This window comes from Cricetulus griseus, chromosome 4 (genome assembly GCF_003668045.3).
Source record: "Cricetulus griseus strain 17A/GY chromosome 4, alternate assembly CriGri-PICRH-1.0, whole genome shotgun sequence".
Taxonomy (NCBI): Eukaryota; Metazoa; Chordata; class Mammalia; order Rodentia; family Cricetidae; genus Cricetulus; species Cricetulus griseus.
Genome location: NC_048597.1, coordinates 228452387 through 228475837, shown reverse-complemented (window position 1 = coordinate 228475837; position 23451 = coordinate 228452387). Strand labels below are relative to the sequence as shown.

General features: G+C 50.9%; 1 protein-coding gene across 6 annotated transcripts in view; it reads right to left on the bottom strand.

The window, feature by feature from the left end:
• Trak1 (trafficking kinesin protein 1) overlaps nucleotides 1-23451 on the bottom strand; it is a 107532-nt gene that overhangs the window by 14187 nt on the left and 69894 nt on the right. The window contains exons 4-14 of one of the 6 annotated variants that reach the window (XM_027415429.2): nucleotides 22821-22937; nucleotides 21220-21320; nucleotides 20322-20460; nucleotides 16198-16276; nucleotides 15342-15472; nucleotides 13515-13589; nucleotides 12683-12820; nucleotides 9805-9881; nucleotides 8314-8550; nucleotides 7115-7431; nucleotides 926-1276 (exon numbers count right to left, since the gene is read on the bottom strand). In XM_027415429.2, the coding sequence (XP_027271230.1) occupies nucleotides 926-1276; nucleotides 7115-7431; nucleotides 8314-8550; nucleotides 9805-9881; nucleotides 12683-12820; nucleotides 13515-13589; nucleotides 15342-15472; nucleotides 16198-16276; nucleotides 20322-20460; nucleotides 21220-21320; nucleotides 22821-22937 (1762 nt within the window). The remainder of the gene's footprint in view (nucleotides 1-925; nucleotides 1277-7114; nucleotides 7432-8313; nucleotides 8551-9804; nucleotides 9882-12682; nucleotides 12821-13514; nucleotides 13590-15341; nucleotides 15473-16197; nucleotides 16277-20321; nucleotides 20461-21219; nucleotides 21321-22820; nucleotides 22938-23451) is intronic. The other 5 variants (XM_027415430.2, XM_035444071.1, XM_027415431.2 and 2 more) reach the window with 5 other exon arrangements.

Below are 23451 nucleotides of genomic sequence, written 5' to 3'. Positions count from 1 at the left end.
AAGATGAATATCCTTTCTTTGCATTTAATAAGGATGATGGCACTGGGGTCACTCGTACTTTCTCTCACACCCTGAGTTCTTTGTCTTCCCAGCAAACCGAGCATATGAATTAGCAGTGACCACGTAACACCCCGGAGGTCCCAGGAGCCCTGGGGACAAACTTCCCATCCCAGTGCAAGAAGCTTGTGGGGTCACCCAGTACACCCGAGGGGACACTACTGACACCTGGCGGTGGGATGAGGACTAGCCAGAACACTTGGCATCCTCTTTGTAAGAGTAAGTTAATAACATCTCTTAGGGTGCGTCTGGTTAAAGAGTGTCACCAGACACTTATAAAAACTCCACCCTGAATACATGAGAGTAGCACATGTCCCTTCACTGAAGCTGAGCCAAGACACAAGGCTGATATTACCTTCCAGGTCACAGAGCTGTCACGACCTTCCAGGCACCATCTAACTAGCCCTGGACTCCTGCCTGGTTTTCACACATCCTGCTGTCTCTCACAGGTCATTTCCCTAAAATTGCTCAGCTTGCTCACAATGACATGGGATCCCCAGATGATATGGGAGATGGCCCATCAGGGTCAGGGCAGGACGGCCGCCATGGAACCCAGGAGCATCTGTTCTCAGGGGCCCCGCATCCCACTTTTTAGCAGCCTCTCCTGCTCCCACTTTCAGGGCCCTGACGGGCTCCGCACCTCCAGGATGGGCAGAGGCGCCCACTTGTCACAAAGTGGAGAATTTGGTGTCTACTTTAGAAGCAGAACCTGACGATGGGAAGGTTTTTCGCTATCACCCACACAGACGAGCGGAAGCTACAGACACAGAGTTACTACGGATGGTGCCAGGAACAGAGGTGAGCAAAGCCCAGAGCTCTGTCTCCAGTAAAGGTGTCAGGTTTACAGGACTAATTGAGGTGCCCTCACCAGACCCCTCCTCCTCCTCCTCCTCCAGGCCCGCTGGCGCTGGCGGCTTGTGCATCTCCTCTGGGGAAGCCTGAGGCTGGCTGGAGTAACTTCTGCTGCCTGAGACAGTCACACGTGCTCGGGACCTCTCACCTGAGGTCTCCGGGTGCTGAACTGGCGTGGAGGTAGCTAGGCCCGTGAGAGAAATGTGGTCACCTGTGTCGTCTTCCTCAAAGTCGTTAAGGCAGTACACTTCATCCAGGTCAACGTCCAATGTCCGGAAGCCCTTGGTGACTACACCAGGACGGGGGTCCAGGATTCCCCCAAGATGAGGCTGGGCCAATTGCTGCCAGTGGTGAAGTGTGGCTGAACCTTGTGGGAGCAAAGACAGGAGAGGGAAGGGAGGTTAGGGTGCCAGCCAGAGCTAAGGCTTCCCACCCTCACACCTGAGCTTGCATGGGACTGTGGGCGGAACTGGGGTGGACCTGACTTGACCCTTGCAACCGGACAACAGGGCTATCTCCTGCTGTACCAGGAGGGAGTGCTGCTGTAAGGAACCAACAATTCCTATAGTAAAATACATGCTATACATTGTGTGTCAGTAATGTTTGGTTACAGAGCATTTGAAAACACCAAATGCTTAAACTTCACACTATCATTTCTCTGACAGAAGAGGGCAAGAATGGTCAGACAGGAGCCATGGGAAGCTTGTAACAACAGCATGAGGAAACCAGAAAGCCATGGGATACTCAGGTACAAGCCTGAAGAACCTCACAGCAGACCCACCTGCAAACAGAAGTTACAAAAAGAGTGGAGGGCCTGAAAGGGAGATAGGTGAGGACAAGGGTTCAAGAACAAGGTAAGACATCACAGAGGCCAAAAGCAGCAGAGCCATCTCCAGGGTGACACCAGACCCTAGGACTCAGGTGACAGACAGCCTGTGAGGTTTGTAATAACACCAGAGTGTGTCCCTGGTGACCTCAGGTGTCCCAGGCGTTCTACCAAGACGGTGTGCAGGATGTCTGGAAATCCCGGGTGCTGAGGAACTAAGTGACATCTCAGACAGAAATCTGGGGTGGGTGAGGGACAGCTCAGGCCTTCCGTGTACCAGGGTGCTCTTGGCTTCCAGACACCTGGGCTGGAGACAACTTGCCATGGAGGTCTTAGGAGGATTCTGAAAATGGACAATTTCGGTCCCACTTAAAATGAAAAAGAAAAGAACACCCCTTGAGCCCCAACACCCTCAACACCCTTCAAGGTCCACACAGTTTTAAGGATACACATTACTTTCTCCTTAGTAGACTCGGGCGTACTGAACAGAGAAAAAACAAACAACAAACAAAAAACCCTCTATGCACAAAAGCAAAAAATGAAACAACAGGCCACACCTTTAATCCCAGCACTCGGGAGGCAGAGGCAGGCCAATCTCTGTGAGTTTGAGGCCAGCTTGGTCTACATAGCAAGTTCCAGGACAGCCAGGGCTACACAAAGAAACCCTGTCTCAAAAAAACAACCAAACAAGCAAAAACAAAACAACAAGAGGTTTAAAAGCCAAAACAAACAAACAAAAATAGTATTCATAAATGTAAGGACTTCAGAAGTCCTCAACTTGGGACACAATACAAGTGGTTTTTAGTGGTCATAAGTGTGAGAGAAGACAAGGACGCTAATGCCCTCTAGTGGCAGGAATGGGGATGTGTGGAGCCCAGTATTTCAGTGATGCTCAGAGACCCCCCAGGCAGAAGATGCAGCTTCAAATGTCACCTGGTGCTGAGACCTGAAAACCTTCCTTAAGGCCCTGTTGAGAACCTGGAGAAGCCGCTGACCACAAAGGGAAATGCATGTGCCCGGGGCACGCAGGATTTGTGGGATCTCAAGCTCCAAAGCGCCTCTGTTTCATAAATCTAACTTATATCAGAAATCGCAGTATGGTGTGCCTGCCGGATTTACACGCATGGTGTTGACAGAGGATGGCAGGAGCAGAGGCACTTTTAGAGTTTACACTCTTTTGTTTATTTGTTTTTGTTTCTGGAGACGGGGTTTCTCTGTGTAACACTAACAGTACCAGCTGTCCTGGAACCCACTCTGTAGACCAGGCTGGCCTCAAATTCAGATCCGCCTGCCACTGCCTCCCTAGTGCTGGTGTAAGTCACATCCCATCTTTATATTGTAGCATTTTCTGCATGGCACATTGCAAGTAGCCCTGCTTGCACGCGTGTGCGCGCGTGCGCGCGCGCGCACACACACACACACACACACACACACACACACAAACCACACACCACACACACCACACATCACACCACACACACACACAAACACCACACACTCACCACACACACACACACCACACATCACGCTACACACCACACACCACACACTCACACACACACACACACACCACACACCATGCTACACACCACACACCACACACTCACACACACACACACTCACACACACCACACACCACGCTACACACCACACACCACACACTCACACTCACACACACACACACACACACACACACACACACACACCGTAAGGGTTTCTTTGACCTAGCTGCAATCCAAATGGGACTTGGGAGGAGCCCTGCAAGACATCCACTACACAGAGAATGCAAGACGAGGATCACTAGTGATCGGGAACACACCAGCACTGTGAAACACAGAGACAAAGCTGACTCTCTGACCAGAGGAGCAAGGCACCAGAATGACTGGCTGCCTCGGTTTCTCTTCCCTGTATTACTTGCTGGCTAGAGATGAGATGGAAGACAGATCTCTGGCAGGTTAACCTGTTGTCTTCTCTACCGTCAGCTCTCTGAATAAAGACAGCTTGAAGCCTCTGTTCCTGCCTCTGCTTACTGGCATTTGGAATGATGGCATGTGCGCCCCATATTCCAACAGAAACTCAGAGTTCCACATGGAGGTGGAGCAATGCACTTCTCCAACTCCCCAGGAGGGACTCTGGCTCACTGTACAAATGGGGGGATGGAAGATTCCTGAAGCCACGTGACTTAACAAGCGGGGTGGGAGTCAGAACATGAGTGTGTGGGCCGGGGATGTGGGCTCAGTGGGCAGCAGTGGCTGGCCACCAGCTGTACAGGTGTCAATGACCCACAGCAGAACTTCCAGGTGGACGTCCAGGGCCCAGCGGGAGGGCCAGACACGTATGCATTGACCTCTGACAGTCCCATCACAATGTCCATGTGCTCTCTCACAGGTCAGAGGGGCAGCCCTACACAAGCCATCACCATGGCCAACTGGGGCATCCCCACTGTCAGTCAGCATACCGTTCTATCTGGCACTTACTGAGTGTCGGCTGCTCGACACGCCTAACTCCTTCAGTTTTCAGGACCACCCTGCTGTCTCCATCTCACAAGTAAGGACAGCGAGGATGGGGAAAGAGAGAGACACTCGCCAGAGGTTGTATTAAGTAGCAAGCAGCCCGTCTGGGATTAAAATGAAGGCCTCTGGCATCGTTCCCTGAAGCTCTCGGCAGAGAGACACCCCCTAGCCCCCACATAAGCCCCATGAGTCCAGCCAGTACAAGCGTAGATGGTGGCTGTGATGAGAAGCTTTCAAGTCCACAGGCCTGAGAGCTGTGTCAGCCTCAGCTGTGATTTTAGTTATGGTAACAGTGGCTCTCAGGAGCACTCTCTCTCTTCCTGCTGGTTCTGAGGCTCCAGCTATTCAAGGAGCCCAGGACCTGAGCAGAGGAACGCTCACTTCCCCACCCTGCCCCTGCCATCTCCTGGCTCCATCACCCAAGCCTGAAATCTTTTCTTTGATGTAGGGCGCAGGGTGAAAGATGCCATGAAGCACACCTTACCCAGAGGTGAGCACAAGCTGAATCTCCCCTCTCCTTTATCCCAGACCTGGCTTCTTTACTTTGTCCAACAGGAAGCAGGAAAAGCCCTGTGCTATTGGCTACTTCTCATCACCCCTCCATCTAAGACGTTCCTCCCACCCACAGGAGAACAGGCTGAGACAGGCAGAACACAGGAGGGGGACTATTGCCTGGCTCAGTCTTTTTAACGGACATCTCTCTTTCTATCTTGAATATTCTGTTCTTTGCTGGCAAAGTGGTTGAAAGGGGGAAGGGAGGAGTAGATGGAGGACACTGATTGGCTCCTGTGATCGCCCCAGACAATGGCCTCCAGGGACCTACCCCGGGTGCCTTTACCTGGACTGCTGGAGATCAAGGATACTCTATCGGGGTCTCACTGGGCCAATGGAAACATCTGTGAGAACATGACCCCGGCATGATGAAGGTCCAGGTGTCAAGAGAGCACATGGGCCCTTTAGACCCTTTAGGTGGCTGAATCAGGGATGAGTTTGATACTCTTGTTTGACAGCTATTTGCCCAAGTTACAAGTAAGGGAGACAGCTCAAGAGGAGGGCTACGTCGCCCAACACAGGGACAGAAGCTGTAACCAGGAACACAGACAAGTACACTAACATCCCATCTTAGAGCAAACACAGTGAGGCAAATATTGATTGTGGAGAGAACATGTCAGTTGTCTTGTAAACATCTAAGAAAGAAGTCTGAGAATTACAAAGTGAAGCCAAAGGATCCATATCATAGGGCGTGTTACAGGCCACGGTGATTAGACGTGACTTTTTAATGGTAGGAATTCAACTTTCTGGGGAGCAGGATGCCATAGGTGAAATTCATCTTACAAATGAGGGGGTCTCTTCTTACTCTTGTCAGAAAGGCAAAGGAACAAAGTTAGAAGAAATTAAGATGAATTGGTCAAAATAAAGCTTTCAAAATCTCATCCTGCAATGTACTTGAAAAATGAGCCCAAAACATACCATCGGTCACCCAATGAAACACAGTCACGTATGGGAAGCAGAGAGAGAGAGATGATCAATGTCTAATGAACTTTGAGAGACAAAGGAAGAAAAAGAACAGAAAGGCGGAAAGAGAATTGCAGAAATGGAAGGTTTTATTGAAAGGAAACCAGACATAATTGAAGGTCGGAAAACAATCACCAAGCTCACAGCTGAATAAACAATTAGAAAGGAGTGAGCTGCCCCTTCCCTGGAAGCTAGGAAGGACGTACTGCAGAATTATTTTCCTATTAAAATGAAAACCCCAAAGATAGCCCCCCCCCTTGCTTTGGAAACACAAGGACTGTGGCGCATCTCGTGTCGTTACTAATCATGGCCACAGCTTGCAAGCTGCCTGCTCCTGTTCTCTAAGACTAGCGCCACCCCAAAGGCAGCAAATGCAGAGAGAGGCTCTGGAGATGAAAATAACTGTCTTCCTCCAAGGCACAAGTCTGTGACAGAAACTATCTGTGGCACTGAAATGTCATGATTGGGGGGGGGCTTAATCCAGAGATGCTCCTTAGAGGAGATAATGATAACAGCTGAGAAAAAAGAGCAGTTGTGCAGACATCTGGCTTTACATCAAAACCGTGACACTCGGTTCTGAAGCAGGTCTTCCGACTCACCCGGGCTTCAGGCTAAAGTGGGGGCAGCAAAAAAACAGCACACACTTGGTGACTCCTACAAGGCTATGGGACCCCTGAGGAAACATCGATGACATGCAAAACAACAAAAGGAGAAAGGGTTTTCCAGGAACTCAGTTCCTGAGGAGCCCGGCACTACCTGCTCAGGGGGCTCCCAGGGGTCTAAACAGTCTGACCTCTACCTCTACTTCCTTCCTGCCTGCACGTTGCATGGGGCCTGGCTCCTCCCAGCAGAGCCCACCTCCAGAAAGGCACAAATCAGAACATGTGAACACACACAGCACTTCCACGTGACTGGGGGTGGTACTCTCAAGGCTCGGTTGGTTTGTGCTATTTGACAGTGACACATTCCTTCTCTATCCTCCTCAGACCCTTGGGTTGATCCGGAAGTGGTTTGCTGTAGTGAGGACAAATGGCCACAGCAGCCATCAGGGAAGGGTCTGAAGCTGTGCACTTGCCACTAGGCTTGGCCCCTAAGGCACTAAGGCACTAAAGACAAAAGAAAGAGACATGAGGGCCACCTGCGGTAGCTTGCAGGCCGGCTCACTCCAGGAGCGCCCTGCTCAAGCCACCATAGAGGCCACCTCAGAGGAACTCAAACCAGCAGCGTGGGTGGCTATCTCGAAAGAAAAATGAATAGGTAGGACAGAGGTGGCTGGCTTTCCTGTGGTGGATCAGGGCCCAGAGAGAGTCACAGAGGAGGACAGAAAGGGGCCGAGGCCCCTGGTGGTCACCTTCGAGCGGCTTCACGATCTGCAGCTTCTCAGGCAGGTAGGAGCGGCTGCTGAAGGACATGCCGGAGAAACCGGTGAACTCAGAGAAGCGTGAATGTGTGCCCAGGGACATGATGCTCTCGGTGGGTGTGAGGGAGCCACTGTGCAGCTCGCCTTTCTCAGCCAGCTCACGCAGCTTCCTCTCCTGCTCCTCCTCGAAGAACCTCCGCTCAGACAGGTAGTTCTCACGGCGCAGGGACAGACGCCTAAGTGCTGTCTCCAGGTCGTGGGAGCCTGGGGTGCCTGGTGTGCCTGGCTTCTTATTGCGCTCCTCATTCCTGGGGAAGACAAGGGGTAAGTACCTAAGGCCAGCAAAGGGCACCGAGGACCCCCCAGGGCAAGGCCACTGCTCTGACGGGAGATGGTCTCAGGAGACCAGACCAGCCAGGATGGAAGCAGACACCTGAAAGAGTCCCTTCTGTAAGGAGACCAGACCAGCCAGGATGGGGACACCTGAAGGAGTCCCTTCTGTGGCTCTGAGCTGACTTTTCTTAGAGACAAACGGTTGCACCAGGATGGACTGAAAATTTGCCCATAAGCAAATGTGCGTTTTCATAAGCATCTTCCTCCTGGTTATTTTGGAAGACCTTTTGCAAGTGGCTATTCCTGGGTACCAGGTGGGAGTTGATTCCAGGGGACCCCCTTTTGACCCTTAGATGAAAGGGCCTGGGCTCAGCTCTGATCCTGAGTAAACAACCCTCTGTGTGGCTCAACTGGTCCAAAGTAGCTGTTTTAGTAAGTAAGTCAGAGGGCCAGGGTGCACAGAATGGATGATGACAGAGCTTTAGGGTGGAGAGGAACTGACCATGACTAAGGATTGCACACAACTGAGACGTCTTCTATCCCACCCTCTGAAGCCAGCCAGGGAGCCTGGGATCCCCTCACCCTTTCCAGCATCCAAGCTCCCAAGGGGTCACAGTGACGACTCAAGGGAGCATTTGTTAGTTTCCCCCCCTTTCAGCATGTTATGGAAAAGCAGGGTTGGGGTAACAACCTGAGACATCCCTTCGGAAAACCCCAGTGCTGTGGATAAGCTGGGAACTGAGGTGTGGAGAAGTCTCACCCTCACCCACCTCTCTCTGCTGGTGGCCGAGCCCCTGTTCAAGGGGGCTCTCTCCTCTCCCCTCCCTGCAACATAAGGAGAAAAGCCCGCTGCTCACCCCAGATCAGCTGCCTCAGTTTCCAGGAGTATGCTGTTGGTCTTGTTGTCAAGGACCATGTTGCCGACATCACTGCCGTAGAAACTGGAGCGGGGGGTGCTGGCGCAGCTGGACAGGAGGGAGGTCATGGCTGAGGACTGGTTGGAGCCAGGGATGTTCATGGGGGAAGGGGTCAACGATCTCTGCTTGACCACTTGGTTGATGTTTCTCACGGTCTCAAAGACACGCTTCTGGTGGCTGGGGAGACATGGCGGCCATGAGCAAGCGCATCGGGAAGAACGGGCGCTCACCCCTCCACAGACGGCCACCTCCAAAGAGGCACGCTAGGGAGCCTGGCTGGCCTGCTGACTGAGGGCTCCACATGTTCCTGAGGGTGTGGGTGCCTCCATCATAGTGTGGACTAGGGAGAAGGTAGCCCATGCGACACTGACTGTCACAGACCCCAAAGCTGACCCAGAAATAACCCTCCTGAAGTATGGCTTTTGTCTTTAGTAGGCTGGCTTCTTTGGGCTCTGCACAGGAATGCAAGCTCGGTGAGGGTAGTGCTGGCTTACGGACATCTGCAGAGTGAGTATGTATGACCCATCCATAGAGAAGAAATGGCGGAACTCCAAGCTAGTCTCAAGTTCCTACTTTGAGGTGATGAACACCTCACAAGGCTATTCTTGGAAACTGCCATTTCTAAGTGCAGAGCCCACAGTTTCCTCTGCGTGGGTCTCCTTTTAAGGGGAAAAGGGGCGCGTATCTCTGGGCCGGCTGCTTTGTCCAGGGTGCCAGGCATGCATGCACACATGCCAAAGACACCAGGACACTCGTCAGTCTCACATAAATTCTGCCTGAGGAGTTTGGGGGTAGAGAAAACCACGATCCCCAGATTCCTTCTAGATGCTTCAGGGAGCTCAAGCCCGAATCTGGAGTTAGGAGGGAAACCTTAGGGACAGAGACCCCAGGCATCCTCAGAAGGATACAGGCCTGACTCACACCACTGAGGAGCTGTGTGTCTTTACCATCGGTGCTTCCCTCTTTAGAGGAATGCTTGCCTTTAAGGGAGAAGTGAGGGTTGGCAGGAAGAAGGGAAACACAGCTCCCTTCCCACCTCCCTGGAAGCTCATCAAGTGATCTTTTGTTGGTTTGCTTTGTTGCATGAGACAGAGATGCGCTCACACAGGCCGCAGTTAAAGACAACCTTGGACTTCTGAGCCTCCAACTTCCACTTTACCATGCCAGGTGTTCAGTGGGTTGGGGACAGAACTCAGGGCCTCACGCATGCTAGGTGAGTCCTCTAACAGCTGAGCTACAGCCTGAGCCACTGTCATGAGAAAAGAGCAGACAGAAGGGTCAGTCTGTCATGTCATTTACTTTCCCTTAACCCAACAGGGAAGGGCCACAGCCGTGGCTGCGGTGTCTGAGCTCCACACATTAGAGGTTAAAAGAGAGCCAGTCATGAGTCAGTCTGTGGGAACTTGAAATAGAAAAGCCATGCAGCCATACGTGATGTCCGGAGACTCAGGCTCTTCCAGCTGCAGCTCCTTACGCATAGTTCCCTCGATTTCCGCAGCCAATGAGTCCTGGGAAGACAGAAGAGGCGGTGAGTGAGCTGGGGGGGGGGTCCCGTTTCTACATGAGGTCTGAGGCCAGAAGAGCCACAAGAGAAGAAACAGAGGATCCAGGAGTCTCCAGACTTGCCACACCACACAGGGCTAAGGACAAGGCAGGTTCTGAGCACACAGCACCCCCTGGGTGAGAGTGAACAGCCCCTAACACTTATGTAGCAGTGTGTCTGAAAGCCAGTCAGTTCCAGACTCTCTTGGCCAAACTACAGAGCTAAAATTGTGGCTACCATGTGGGCCAGGAACTCAATGGAGGCATAGGAAAGTGTGTTCAGAACAGTGGGAACAAACGTATCTCCAAATATCAGAGCCTTCTGAAAGGTCCTACATGGCCTCGGCCCCCACAGGACACACTAAGCTACCGTCGTCCCAGGTCACCAGGTCTGAAGTCCCAGATCCTTAAGATAATGACACCCAGGAGGCCAAGGCTGTACCTCTGACTCCTAGCCAGGTACCCACCTGCCAAGAGCTCTGTGGCTCTGCTGGGGAGAGGTCCCTGCCTGCATGAACTGAGTCATGTATACTGCCACCACTAGCTAGCCACGACACCCACCTTCACTGTGTACTCAGGAAATGGGAACTGCTACTCCCTGGTAGAACCCTGTATTTCTCCCTTGTAAACACCCCCTGCGAAGCCACACTTCTGACCCCATGGCACCCTATCCTTTGCACAAATGTACCTCTCAACCCCTTAATTCCTACTAGTTTTCTCCAGGTACACTGCTGCCCTGGGGGGGGGGGCGGGGGGGGCATGAGCTTCAGGGTCAGGGGAAGGCTGGCTCTTGAATGCTACTGACTTCCCAACTTCAGGAAGATTCATGAAATGAGAAGACACGGTTCCCCACCAACGTTCATGGGTCCCCAGATTCTACCCATGGATTATAGATTAAAAACTCCCACCACAAGGCAAAAGAATTGGGAATGTTGCTGAGTAAAACCTGCTACAGGCAGTTGGGATGTCAGAGAGCAAGAGGCAGATCTGGGTGCTCAGCTCCAGAAACATGGGCATGCAGCGGCCTTCAGACTGCTTTAACGGCCTCTAACGCACCACACCCTTTCAACACAACCACCCACAAAACCCCCGAGCTTGCACAAGCCTCAAAAAAGGGCAGAAAAAAGCTTTCGGCAACTGTGAAAGCTGAGGATCCTTCCAGAAGACACGGAGAAGTGCGTGTTCTAGTCAGCTTTCCTCGCACAGTGGTTTATTTTCCTCTTCTCTTTAAATTGTATTTTTTATTTATTCTGTGAGTGTGCACACACACAGGGTGGCACTCGGGTGCTCATGTACCACGGTGTGCCCACTGAGGTCAAAGGACAACTTTTGGGAGGTGGTTCTTTCCTTTTACTTTGTTGAGATGGGGATCTTTCTTATGTCTGCCTCTACTCACTGTATCCCAGGCTAGTTGGACTGTGAGCTTCTGGCCAATCATCCTATTGCCACCTCTTGCCAGCTCGTAATGAGAATTCAGAATTACAGATGTACACCACCAGATCCGGGTTTCATGTGCTTTCTGGGGACCAAACTCAGTTGACCAGGCTTGCACAGCAGTGTTTTACATGCTAAGCCATCTCCCCATGCCTGGTTTTGCAGGAGTTTTAATACCTCAGCCGTGCTTCACTAAGCTACCCAGTAAAGTCTTTGGCTCACTGAGCTGGACTTGGTGGAACTGTTCCTCTGGGTTGTGACTATCCTCTCTGTCTGGGGTGAATAGACACAGACTTCCCAGGAAAAGTGTCACAGCAAAAGGTTCCTCCCTGGATCCCTTCTGGGCTGGCAAGATGGTTCAGTGAGGGTTAATCCCTGGGGCCACGCCTAGGGGGAAGGAGAGAACCTACTACATGCACCATAAACTACAAGCCCACCCCCCCCCGTCATCACACACAAACAGTAATAATAAACATTTTGAAAATTGGAAAAAAATGTTCTTGACTCAGAGGGAATTCATTATTCTGCCAGACCACTGGAATAAAGCCTGAATATACAGGAGCTCTCCGAGGCCTGTTCTCTGGCCAGCTGTCTGCCTGTCATCCACCATGCAGTCCCTGCTGAGAAGCTACGGCTCTGTACAGCCATGCACTAACACGCATAGCGCTGTGGGGCACAGCTGATGCATGGCCCCACCTTGGAGATGCTATGGTCTACTAGGAGACAGAGTGAGCAAGTTCACTTCCTCATAAGCAGACACCGCAGGGAGACAACTGGCTAAGAGGCTCGGCCCTCGTGTAGCCCGCTGCCATGGGGAGATTAAGCTGGAAACCCCTTTTGTTCTTCATCCCCCGCAAAGTCCTGAAGTTGAACAAGCCAGGCCAGGACTAAAGAAATAAGGTCATGGGGAAATTACCATTTTTTAAAAAGTTGATTCACACCCCAGACACTAAATGACACCAGGAGAAGGGTTAATAAACACACAAAGAACCAGGAGAAGTGCAGGCTCTTTAAGACTTGGGGCAGGTGCCTCAGGGCAAAATAGTGCGCGCACACGCGTGCACACACACGCACACACACACACACACATACACACACACACAGAGTCATAAGTAACATCTAACTAAACCAAGTCCCTGTAAAACTATCTCTTAACAGCAGGACTAGAAAGAACAGACAATGAAGGGCCAGCCTGTCCTAGGGCGTTAGGAAGCCTCCAGCTGGGCAGGTCCAGGTCCAGTCAGGAAAGGTGCAGCAGGCCCAGTGGTCAGAAAGGGACACAAAGCCCCGGCAATGGTCTGGGGGACAGAGGCACATGGGAGAGCCTACTTACCATGGGGAACAGGCCCAGGGAGTGGTAGCGCCGGGACGCGGTGTTGGGCACCGTCTTATTCCGCAGGTTCTTCAGCTCCTCCTGCGCCTCGTGAAGCATCTCCATGCACTCTGCGTACTTGTCTTCCAGCTCGCGCAGCTGCAGGGAGAGGCAGAGGGTCAGGCCTGAAGGTACAGAGAGCACCCCGGTGCTGGAACAGCCACCAGCCCTCCCGCCTGAGAGGCTGGCAGAATGGCAGCTGCCCTGCTGGGCCCACAGCAAAGCGGGGCTGGATCCACAAGGCAGGCAGGCTCTTCCTTTCACTTGGGGAAGGCGTCTAGATCAGAAAGCTGCTCAAATGTTCACAGTGGGCAAGCCGGCTAGACACTAACTGGGAAAAGGCAAATCAGTTACCCTAGTTTCCAGCTCATCTTTCATTTCTGTTTGATACAGGGGCTTTCTATGTAGCCTGGGCTGGCCTAAACTCATGGACCGGGATGGCAGGAATGTACCATAATGCCCAGACTCAAGCTACATCTTGGAACAGCTATTTTACACATGCCTGTGGTATATTTTGTTCACCTATTTAGTATCTGTGATGAACTAGAATATGCCAAGCCCTGAGGTGGTACTGAATCTAGCCTCCTTGTGCTAAGAACACCCACCAGAGGCAACAGGCACAGAACCCAGGTGAAACGGAATTATGCTAATTCCATATTAAAATGTTGGTTACAAGGGGAATGACCAAGGCCTGTTGTATGTGTGGTATGTGTGTGCGGGGTGGGAGTGAGGGGGGTGGGGGGTTGTCTTCACTGGACCGTCGGCCCTAGGGAATCTGGGCAGGGACACCCACCTCTGCTGTGAGTTGCCGCTGGGCATCCTTGGCAGCTCCCAGGTGCTGGACAAGCTCTTCATTTTCCACCGCACACTAAACACAGTAAAGACACCTCTGTTAAGACACCCAGAGAAGCCCAACTTTCCCCCCACCCCAGTTTCCTGTCAACAGCCCCTTCTGTGAGGACCTCAGCGCCTGTCTACAGAGGAACCTACACCTGATGCTGGAACAGAACATGGCCTTTCATATATTTAAAAAAAAAAACATTCTTTTAAAAAATGTTTTCATTGGTGTGTGTGTGTGTCTGCCTGCAGTGTGGAGGTTAGGGGACAACTTATGCCTGTTGGTTCTCTCTGGGGTGTGTGTGTGTGTCTGCCTGCAGTGTGGAGGTCAGGGGACAACTTATGCCTGTTGGTTCTCTCTGGGGTGTGTGTGTGTGTCTGCCTGCAGTGTGGAGGTCAGGGGACAACTTATGCGTGTTGGTTCTCTCTGGGGTGTGTGTGTGTGTGTGTGTGTGTGTGTGTGTGTGTGTGTGTGTACCTGCAGTGTGGAGGTCAGGGGACACCTTGTGCGTGTTGGTTTTCTCTGTGTGTGTGTGTGTGTGTGTGTGTGTGTGTGTGTGTCTGCAGTGTGGAGGTCAGGGGACAACTTATGCCTGTTGGTTTCTCTCTGTGTGTGTGTGTGTGTGTGTGTACCTGCAGTGTGGAGGTCAGGGGACACCTTGTGCGTGTTGGTTTTCTCTGGTGTGTGTGTGTGTGTGTGTGTGTGTGTGTGTGTGTGTCTGCAGTGTGGAGGTCAGGGGACAACTTATGCCTGTTGGTTCTCTCTGGGGTGTGTGTGTGTGTCTGCCTGCAGTGTGGAGGTCAGGGGACAACTTATGCGTGTTGGTTCTCTCTGGGGTGTGTGTGTGTGTGTGTGTGTGTGTCTGCCTGCAGTGTGGAGGTCAGGGGACAACTTGTGCGTGTTGGTTCTCTTGGGGTGTGTGTGTGTGTGTGTGTGTGTGTGTGTACCTGCAGTGTGGAGGTCAGGGGACACCTTGTGCTGTTGGTTTTCTCTGGGGGGTGTGTGTGTGTGTGTGTGTGTGTGTGTGGTGTGTGTGCGTGTTGGTTTTCAGTGTGTGTGTGTGTGTACCTGCAGTGTGGAGGTCAGGGGACACCTTGTGCGTGTTGGTTTTCTCTGGTGTGTGTGTGTGTGTGTGTGTGTGTGTGTGTGTGTGTGTGTCTGCAGTGTGGAGGTCAGGGGACAACTTGTGCGTGTTGGTTCTCTCTAGGGACGGAACTCAGGTCATCTGGCTTGGCAGCAGGCTCCTTTATCCACTGAGCCATCTCACCGGCCCCTTTCATGTAACCTTGAAGGTAGAATCTTTCCTTTTTGTTTATTGATTCTCCATAGCCCATCCCCCACCCCCAGAGTAGGGCTGCTTGTTGGAGTTGGTCCTCTCCCCTCCCCCTTTCTGTCTTTCCTTCCTTCTTCCTTTTCCCGGAGGCATTTCTTCTCCTCCTTCCAGTCAGAGTCCCCTACAGGGAACTAGTCAGTCAGGCACACCGTCCTACCATGGAATGGACCTGACTGGTGGACTGAAAACAGAGAGCAGGCGCCACGATTTGTAAGATTGAAGCACAAGACTCTGTATCTACAGCACTGTTTCACGTATGCCACTGATTTACAGGTTATCCTCAGGAGCCCCAAGACCATAAAGATCCTAAAGCCTCTGCTGAGGCGGGGCAGTGGGGTCGGCTCCTGAGCCCGCTAAGCCAGAAGAACAGTAGGGGCCGCTCAGGTAGGGAGCCAGCCACCCTCTCAGCACGGCCACTGTCATGGCAGCCAAAGTCACATAAGGCTTACAGCTTTCGCCTTCTTCTGTAAGTCCACGATTTGTGACAGCAGGTGTGTGATCTCCTCCTGCTGGCGGGCAGCATCTTCTGTCTTCTTGGCCAGCTCCTCTGAGATGCTCGCAATCTGGACGTTGGCATCCCCTGTGACAAAGTAATGACAAGCGGTGGCTGAGTTGGAAAAGCACACAGCCCAAGGTGAACACCGTCTCAGTGGGGTTGGGGTGAAGACGGGCTGTGCAGGGAGTCACAGTGACATCTTTCCAAGTGGTGAAGCGGCCCCTTCAGGCCGTCTCACGGGCTGTCCCTCCTAGAAGGGCTGACTCTACTGACGAAGGCTGTCCCCAGGCAGGTCAGGCAGGCCCAGGAAGGGAGCTGGGAGTGACACGCCAAAAATGACTGCCCTAGGCTGGGCTCCAGCGCTCCGCCATGCACACACATGATGAACAGCATGGCACTCACTGCGCACGGCGCCATTCCCCGAGGCATCTGGAGTAGAAGCCCACCTTACTAGATGCGAACATGAGCTGTTTCGTTTCATCAAAATGCCCTTTCTCTTATCTTACCTTATAACAGAGGGCACGGGGAAAATCACTGATTTGAAGGCCAAAGCTGAGAGCTCTGGCCTTCATTTTCCCAAATCAAACTTGATCTGGGTCTAACCTGAGCATCAATAATTCCAATATTCCAGAACAAAGTTCACGTTAAAATTAAACTCCACCTCACTGAGAGCATGGCCCTCGATGCACAAATGGGCAAAATCTGCCACAATCTGAGAGAGGCCTTAGGCTTTCAGAAAAAAAGCCACTGCGCTATGGGCCGGTGGGGAAGGTGATGGGAGCGTCTGAGAAGAGGAGGGGCAGACATACTCAGCTCCTTCACACAGTCGTTCACCAGCTGCTGTTCCTTCTCCTCATAGGTGATGGTCTCTGTCTTCAGCTGACAGGCCTGTGGATGAACAGTGCTCACACAGTCAGGACTGGCAGGTGGGCCAGGGTCCAGGCACAGAGCTGGGCAAACCCGGTTTCCGGGATGATCCCCTTCAACGTCTCTGCACCTGCTACCATGCACATCGGGGACACATTCTCATCTGCAATCCCTGCCTAGGTAACGGGCGTGTTCCTAAAGCAAAGTCCCGAAGGCTACGTCGAACCAGCAGAGGGCGGCACACACAGACGTGAGCACAGGTACAACACTGAAAGGCCGAGGCAACACTTGCTGTGTGTGTTCAGCTCCAGTAGCTAGGATGACACCTTGATGGCTCTTATGGTGCCCAAGACACTGCCTGCCTCCAGCATGTGTTCTATGAATAGCAACAGAAGAATGGAGCTGTTACCATGTCAGAAAGAGCTACCGGGTTCTGAAGTGTCATTAACTCTCTGGCTCAGTCTGCTGAGAACAAACTCATCTGAAGTGTTAAAACACAGTCTCAAGAGCTTTCCCAAGACAGGGGTATGCGGTGCCATCCCTAGAGCCCTAGCACTTGGGAGATTAAGACAAGAGAAATGCCAGAGGTTTGGGGCTAGCCTGGGCTACATAGTGAGCTACAAGTTAGCCTGCAAGCCTCTCTTTAAAAAAAAAAAAAAAGCAAAGCTGTCTTCTGGGATTTACTTTGTTGTTGTTGTTGTTTGTTGTTTTTTGTTTCTGTTTGTTTTTTGTTTTTTTAAAATGGAGTATGCTGGATGTCTCTACAATTTTGTTCAAAGGACTGCAGAACCTGGAAAAGCTGTTGCTGTTATTGATGCATAACATACTGCCATTATTGCTCTTTTTATATAAATATATATATATATATATATATAAGCTAATTGAAACTCAAATATGTAATGAATCCAAGGTGTTTCAGTGAGTGCTCACCTGTGCATGCAAATTTGATTTCATCTTTAGTAAGTAGTAAAGTTATATGCTTGCCAAAAAAAAAAAAAAAATAAGTGACACACTGGAAGACAAATGTCACACAATTTCAATTTTATGTGTAACCTAGAAATGATGAACTTATGATAACAGAGAGCAGAATTGTGGCTATTAGGCTTCATTGTGGGTATTTTAATAATGGGGAAACGATTGGTTTAAGGATATAAAACTGCAGTTGGACAAGAGGCATGGACTCTCTGAAGTCTTGAGGTCTACTGAGAGCATGATAAATATGGTTGATAACAATATGCTATGTTTTAAAAGTTGTGAGATAGTATACTTTAAGTGTTCTCAAAACAAAAATGATGAATATGTGTGATATAACATGTTAATTGGTTTAATTTAGCCATGCCATTGTGAACATACTGTATTCTGTATCATAATTGTGCATGACTTTATTTATGAGCTAAATAAATGAATGAAAAAATATTTCATCAAAAAAAACAAAATAAATATTTTTTAAAAATTCAAATTTAAAAACAATTTAAATAAAAGTGGGTATGCATGTGCAAACTAAAAAAAAAAAAAAAAAGAAAAAAGAAAGCCTGGCCTTATTGTGTCTTTTGTTCTATTGTGAAAATAGATATAATTTCAAACATCATCATTTAAGAATGTATTATATAAAAAGAAGAGGTAATACTTAACAACATTTCTTTCCATTCTAATTTATTAGCTCATTTGATATTGTGTGAGTAAAGGTTGAGGTATTCATTTAAATGGAGATTGAAAGGTTCAGGCATTATGCTGGCCTGCCCCTGTAACCTGGTGGAACAGGCAGTACCCTGGTCAGCCCAAGGTTCCATGGGAACTAAGTCTGCACGCAGATACAGAGGACCCCTTTAAAAGACAGGTCCCTGCCCATTTACTACGCTGTTTCCTCTCTGCTTCCTCTCTACTCTCTCTCTCTCCTATGCGCTCGATCTGTCTCGCTCTGTCTCTCTATGGCGACTGGCCATGGCAGTCAGCCATTTACCCCTGTTCCTCTTCTTAGTCTCCCTACTCTGCCAGGCTTCATAATAAACTTATAGTCAACATGTCTCATGTCTCAGCATTCCTCTTTTCTTCTTTTTAAACAAAACAATAACAGAGATCCTTTAACCATATAACAATTCTGGATCTATGTGACAACAAAATTATTTAAGTACTTCATTCATGCAAAGTGTTTAGAAGACTACTTGACAGGTCCTCAATATGTGTGAACAGAAAAATGAATTGTGAGCATCAACCATGTGGAAACTGGGTAGAGGTATCCAAGCAGAGAGCTTTGTAAGCTCAACAACCCTAAGACAGAGGATGCTTGGTGTGCTACGCAGCACTATAGGGGCAGTGTGGCTATGGCAGCTTTAGGAAAATTAGAATAGAACAACATTCAGAGCCTGTTGACATTTAGATTTTCAGTCTCTGAGTATGTTTGTGTTCATGTGTTTGTTGAGTTTCTATCACTATAAAAATATGCTAATTATTATAAACTTAAAGGAAGGAATTATTTCTTCTCAAATAAAACAAACAGTATTGAATAAAGAAAAAAAAAAAAAAGGCCGAAGTGGTGGTGCACACCTTTAATCCCAGCACTTGGGAGGCACAGGTGGGCAAGTCTTTGTGAGTTCAAGGCCAGCCTGGTCTACAGAGTGAGTTCTAGGACAGTCAGATCTACATAGTAAAACTTTGTCCCAAAACAAAAGTCACACATAGACACACACACACACACACACACACACACACACACACAGAGAGAGAGAGAGAGAGAGAGAGAGAGAGAGAGAGAGAGAGAGAGAGAGAGAGAGAGAGAGAGAACATAGCTATCTATAGGACTTTTAGATAGTTGAATGGTCTAGAGGGCTATGTAAACGTCAAAGAGTTAAAGACAGGTGGCTCTAAGGATTTGGGTCCTAGCCACAGACAGCCATGAAAATTCTGAGGGCAGATGAGGGCCATCAGGAATCCACACCTGGCTCAGAGTCCTTCCTCCAGCTCTTGGGGGAAAGGGGCTGTGTGCCTGGGACTGGGGCCATCTAGGCCAGATGCCGGAAGGACTGCAGGTGAGAGGCATGGGCTCAGCGTTCTGAGCCACAGCCTAGCACACCAAACCTGGGTGACCTGCTTGGTTGTCTTGCCTTGTGGTTCCATTTGTAAGAAATAAAGGGCTGGCAGTGGGTGTGGAGTCTACAAGAACAGGTCCTGTAAAAGAGTGCCTGGTGCCTGGTGAGGTTCAGACAGGAGGCTTTTTGCAATGTGTGGCAAGTTCAAAGTGACAGATGGCCTGCCCCCGTGGAGGGGCTCTGGGGAGTCTGGAGCCAGCTTAGGTCGGCTCAAGGCCCAAACCTGACAGACAAGGGCCTGGTGGACAGGGTGGTGCCATCTCTTACCTACAGACCAGCTCAACACTATTTAGATAAAAAGCACCAAATCTATTCTCGTCAGAGGTTTCAGACAGTGACGGTGAGAAGAAAACTGTGCTTGGAGCCAGGGGCACAGATCAGGCCTCTGTCATCTATTAATGCTGGCATCTTCAAACAGTGGGCAGCCTGATACAAATGAGATTCAGAGTAACCAGCCCTTGGCCTTGCTGTGAAGACTAGCAGCAGTAACAGTAACAACAATAACAACAACAGAGAGGTGCCTGGTACAGCCCCTTCCTTTCTGTACAGGAAACACTCAGAAGCCAAAGTTCCCAGCTGCCTCGGCTGAGCCTTTCTAAGGTCACATGTAAAACTCTGCCTCTGTGTTCTGGTATATGCTCTTCTCGGAGCAAACCTGATCCGCAATAAAGTGACAGGTATTGTCACGCCAGCCTTCCGGCCATTGCTCAGGTCAAACTGTGGGAGCTGGGGAACACCATGGAAGGCATGGGGTGAAGGGGAAGGCCTGTACCTCCTCACTCTTCACCTGCTGTGAGGGCCAGCCCAGGAGCAGCGCCCACACATGGGCGAGCCTGAATCTAGGTACCCTGGCCCGGAGTGCAAGCCCAGGCAGGGCTTCTTCAGATGGGTGCTATGCACACTGTATTGTCACTACAACCTCTGCTGACACAGGGACCCCCCACCCTTCCCAGGGGGCAGGGACAGGGTGTGCACGCCACCTCAGATCGAAGGACAACGTTCTCCTCTTCAAGATCCTTCAGCTTCTTCTGAAGGGAGTCCAGGTGGAAATAATTCTGAACGGAGGAGGACGACTCATTTCTCTTCAGTCTGGGAGAAAAGCGCACGTGGTCAGGGAGGCTGTGTGGAGACGGGGAAGGCAAAGGCACCCCAAAGCTGTAGGAGCCATATTAGCTTAGAATTTGGGGTGGGGCGGGGCGGGGCATGGTGGGGTCAGCTATTTAACCAATGCAATTGGGAGAGTTCATCTAACTCTTGAGATGCACATAGTCACAAGAAGTGTATTATGGGCTGGTGAGATGGCTCAGGGAGTAAACGTCTTGCTGACACACCCGACAACCAGAGTTCAGTGCCCAGGACCAACATGGTGGACTGAGAAAACTAACCCCTGAAAGCTGTCCTCTGTCCTTCCCAGGCAAGCCGTAACAAATCAATCAATTAAATTCAGAAGTAAGTGTTTTATGTCTGCCGCACGTGTGAACTCAGTGCTCGTGCCCCTGTGACTTAAGTGTTCTTGTTAGCTCTGCGCGACCGTGAGGAAAGCCCCATGAAGTAGCGTGACGGGGCTGTGTATCACAACAGAGCTGGGGGCCTGCACCCAGGCATCTCTCCTGAGGACCTGAGGCCCCTCATCTGTGTGGGCTTCCTTCCACAGTTGGGCCCATTCTGTTCTCACGAATGGGCCAGCGCAAACAAATGACTTCTGTGATGAGCTAGAAATGAAATGCCGGAAGAGGGAAACATTGCAGCTCCTGCCTAAGCAGTGAGTGAGATGGCTTCATGTGAGGCCTTTAGACAGTGACCCTGTCTAGAGGCCTCCAAGGACATCCACGGCAGCCCTCCTGCCCTCGGGCTCCAGGGACCTGCGCTGTGACTTACGGGGTTGAACAGACGGACTCCGGCTCGCTCTCCTCGGCGGCGCTGGTGTAGAACTGAAGCAGCTCATCCTTCATGGACAGCTCGTGTCGGAGCTGAGACACCTACGTGGGCAGGAAAGAGCAGGCTGAAGCTTTCTAGGAGGTGGCAATGTCCATTGTGAGCGCCAACACTTACTGGTGGAGGGATGATGCCCCCAGTGACATTGATTGGCTATTCAAAATTTCAAGGTGTTGACTTTGACCCCATTTAAGAAAAACCCAACCAATGACTTGTGGGTGGGAGACTCTTATGTTCGTCGTGTTGAGTGGGAAGTAGAAAGCTCTGGAATGATCATGGGGGGGGGGGGATGACTGTTTATTGGCTTTGTAAGCAGCCAGATGACCAGCTGGGCAAGTGGCCAGAACAATGGGCCATGATATGAAATGAAAGAGAGGCCACTCACTTTGTCAGAGCTCAGTGCTATCTCAGAGTAGATCTGTGCACATGCTGACTGCAGGTGGGCTGCCAGGGACAGTTCACAGACACCCCAACCCCCCCTCACCCCACTCCCTCATGTGACCAGCACACCTCACAGTGTCCCTGAACAAGCTGGCCAGGCCCTGTTCTGCACACAATGGTTCCTGGGAGGAAATGATGAGCCCTGAGGAAAGCACTGCTGACTGGTGAGGAGCGGCTTTGCAAAGGTTGCTGATTTGGGCTCAAGGCTCTCAGATAAGCAGTGGATACTGTGAAAGTCTCATCGGCCCTTCTATCTAGCACTGGGTACTGATAAGCATGGGACGGAGCCTGGCAGGAGAACGGGAAGTCTGTTCTCTGGTGTGTTCTAACTCTCCCCCACCACACAGGGAGTGACTCTGTCTTCTTCTACTCGTATCAAGGGCTCTCCTACCTACAGGGACCACTCGGTGATTCATTCTCCAAAGGGAAATAGGACCCCAGAGCTTTTTCCCGGGAAGCAGGGCATCTGCATCCCAGGGGGAGGATGCTCTTCATTCAGGCTGAGGAGGTCTCACACAGACGGCCAAGGAAGGAGGCCAGTGGGTGGCCATTGCTCACCGGCTCCTGGTGCCGTGTCCCTCAGCTCAGAAGGACACCCTAGCCCGTGTGCTTTCTCACCTAACTGAGGCCGTTTCCCTGGGCCAGAGAAGGCAAGAACAACTTCATTTCTCCCACAATGCTACAGCATTCCAGCTCATCATCGCAGAAAGCCAGTTGGAGATAAGCCCCCTTCCTTACAGGTTGAGTGAAAACATCAAACCCAACCGAGGAATAGCTTTAATGAAAAGAAGACAAAAAAAGACTGACTTCGCTCTGGGGTCAGGGAAAGGGGCGCCCTTTCCCACTGAGGAAGTTGCTGATGGACAGTGGGGAGAGGTGAAAACTGCAGGCTTTGGTGCTGCGTTGTTTTCTGCACAGTGATGTTGGCGTAAGGAATGAATGTTCTAAGAGCCACTGGCTCCCCGCCGCTTGCTGTATGGGCCTGTGTGTGCTTCTTCCCGGCTTGGCGGCTCTTCATGTAGGGTCTGGGCTCTCTGAGGACAAGGTCACGCCTCGCACCCCTCCTCCAGCACATGTGCTCCCACCAGGCTAGGGGTCCTCACCTCCTCCCGGATGTGCTCCACCTGCTCCTCCAGCAGCTCGTTCCTTTCAGTTAGGGTCTTGTTCTTCTTCAACAATGACTGACCGATACGCGCGGCCAGCTCCAAATCCCGCTCTTTCTGTGATAGACAAGAGAGAGAATGGGGACTTAACCCTATGTGTCCTAGAGGAGCCAACAGGGCTCAGTGTCAGATGGGAGTAGCCCAAAACAGTGGAAGAATTAACAATCCTCCATCCAGGTACTCGATGCCTATGATAACCTTGGCCATACATCCGCAGGAAGAGCTGATGAGAGCCAGGTACGTGGAGGGAAAAAAATGATTAGTTTAGTCACTGATAACACTTCTCCCTGACTTGAAGGCCAGTACATGGGACACCACTGACTCAGATGGAAGGATAGGCAGGTGGCTGGGTAGGCGGATAATCAGGTGAGTAGGTGGATAAGTAGATAGGTAGGGTAGATGGATTGATCTAGACGGATGGACAGGCGGATAGATGAATGGATGGGTGGGTGGGTGGCTGGTTGGGTGGATGAATGGATGGATGGATAGACAGGTGGATGGGTGGGTGGGTGGATGATTGGATGGATGGATGGATGGATGGATGGATGGATGGATGGACGGACGGATGGAT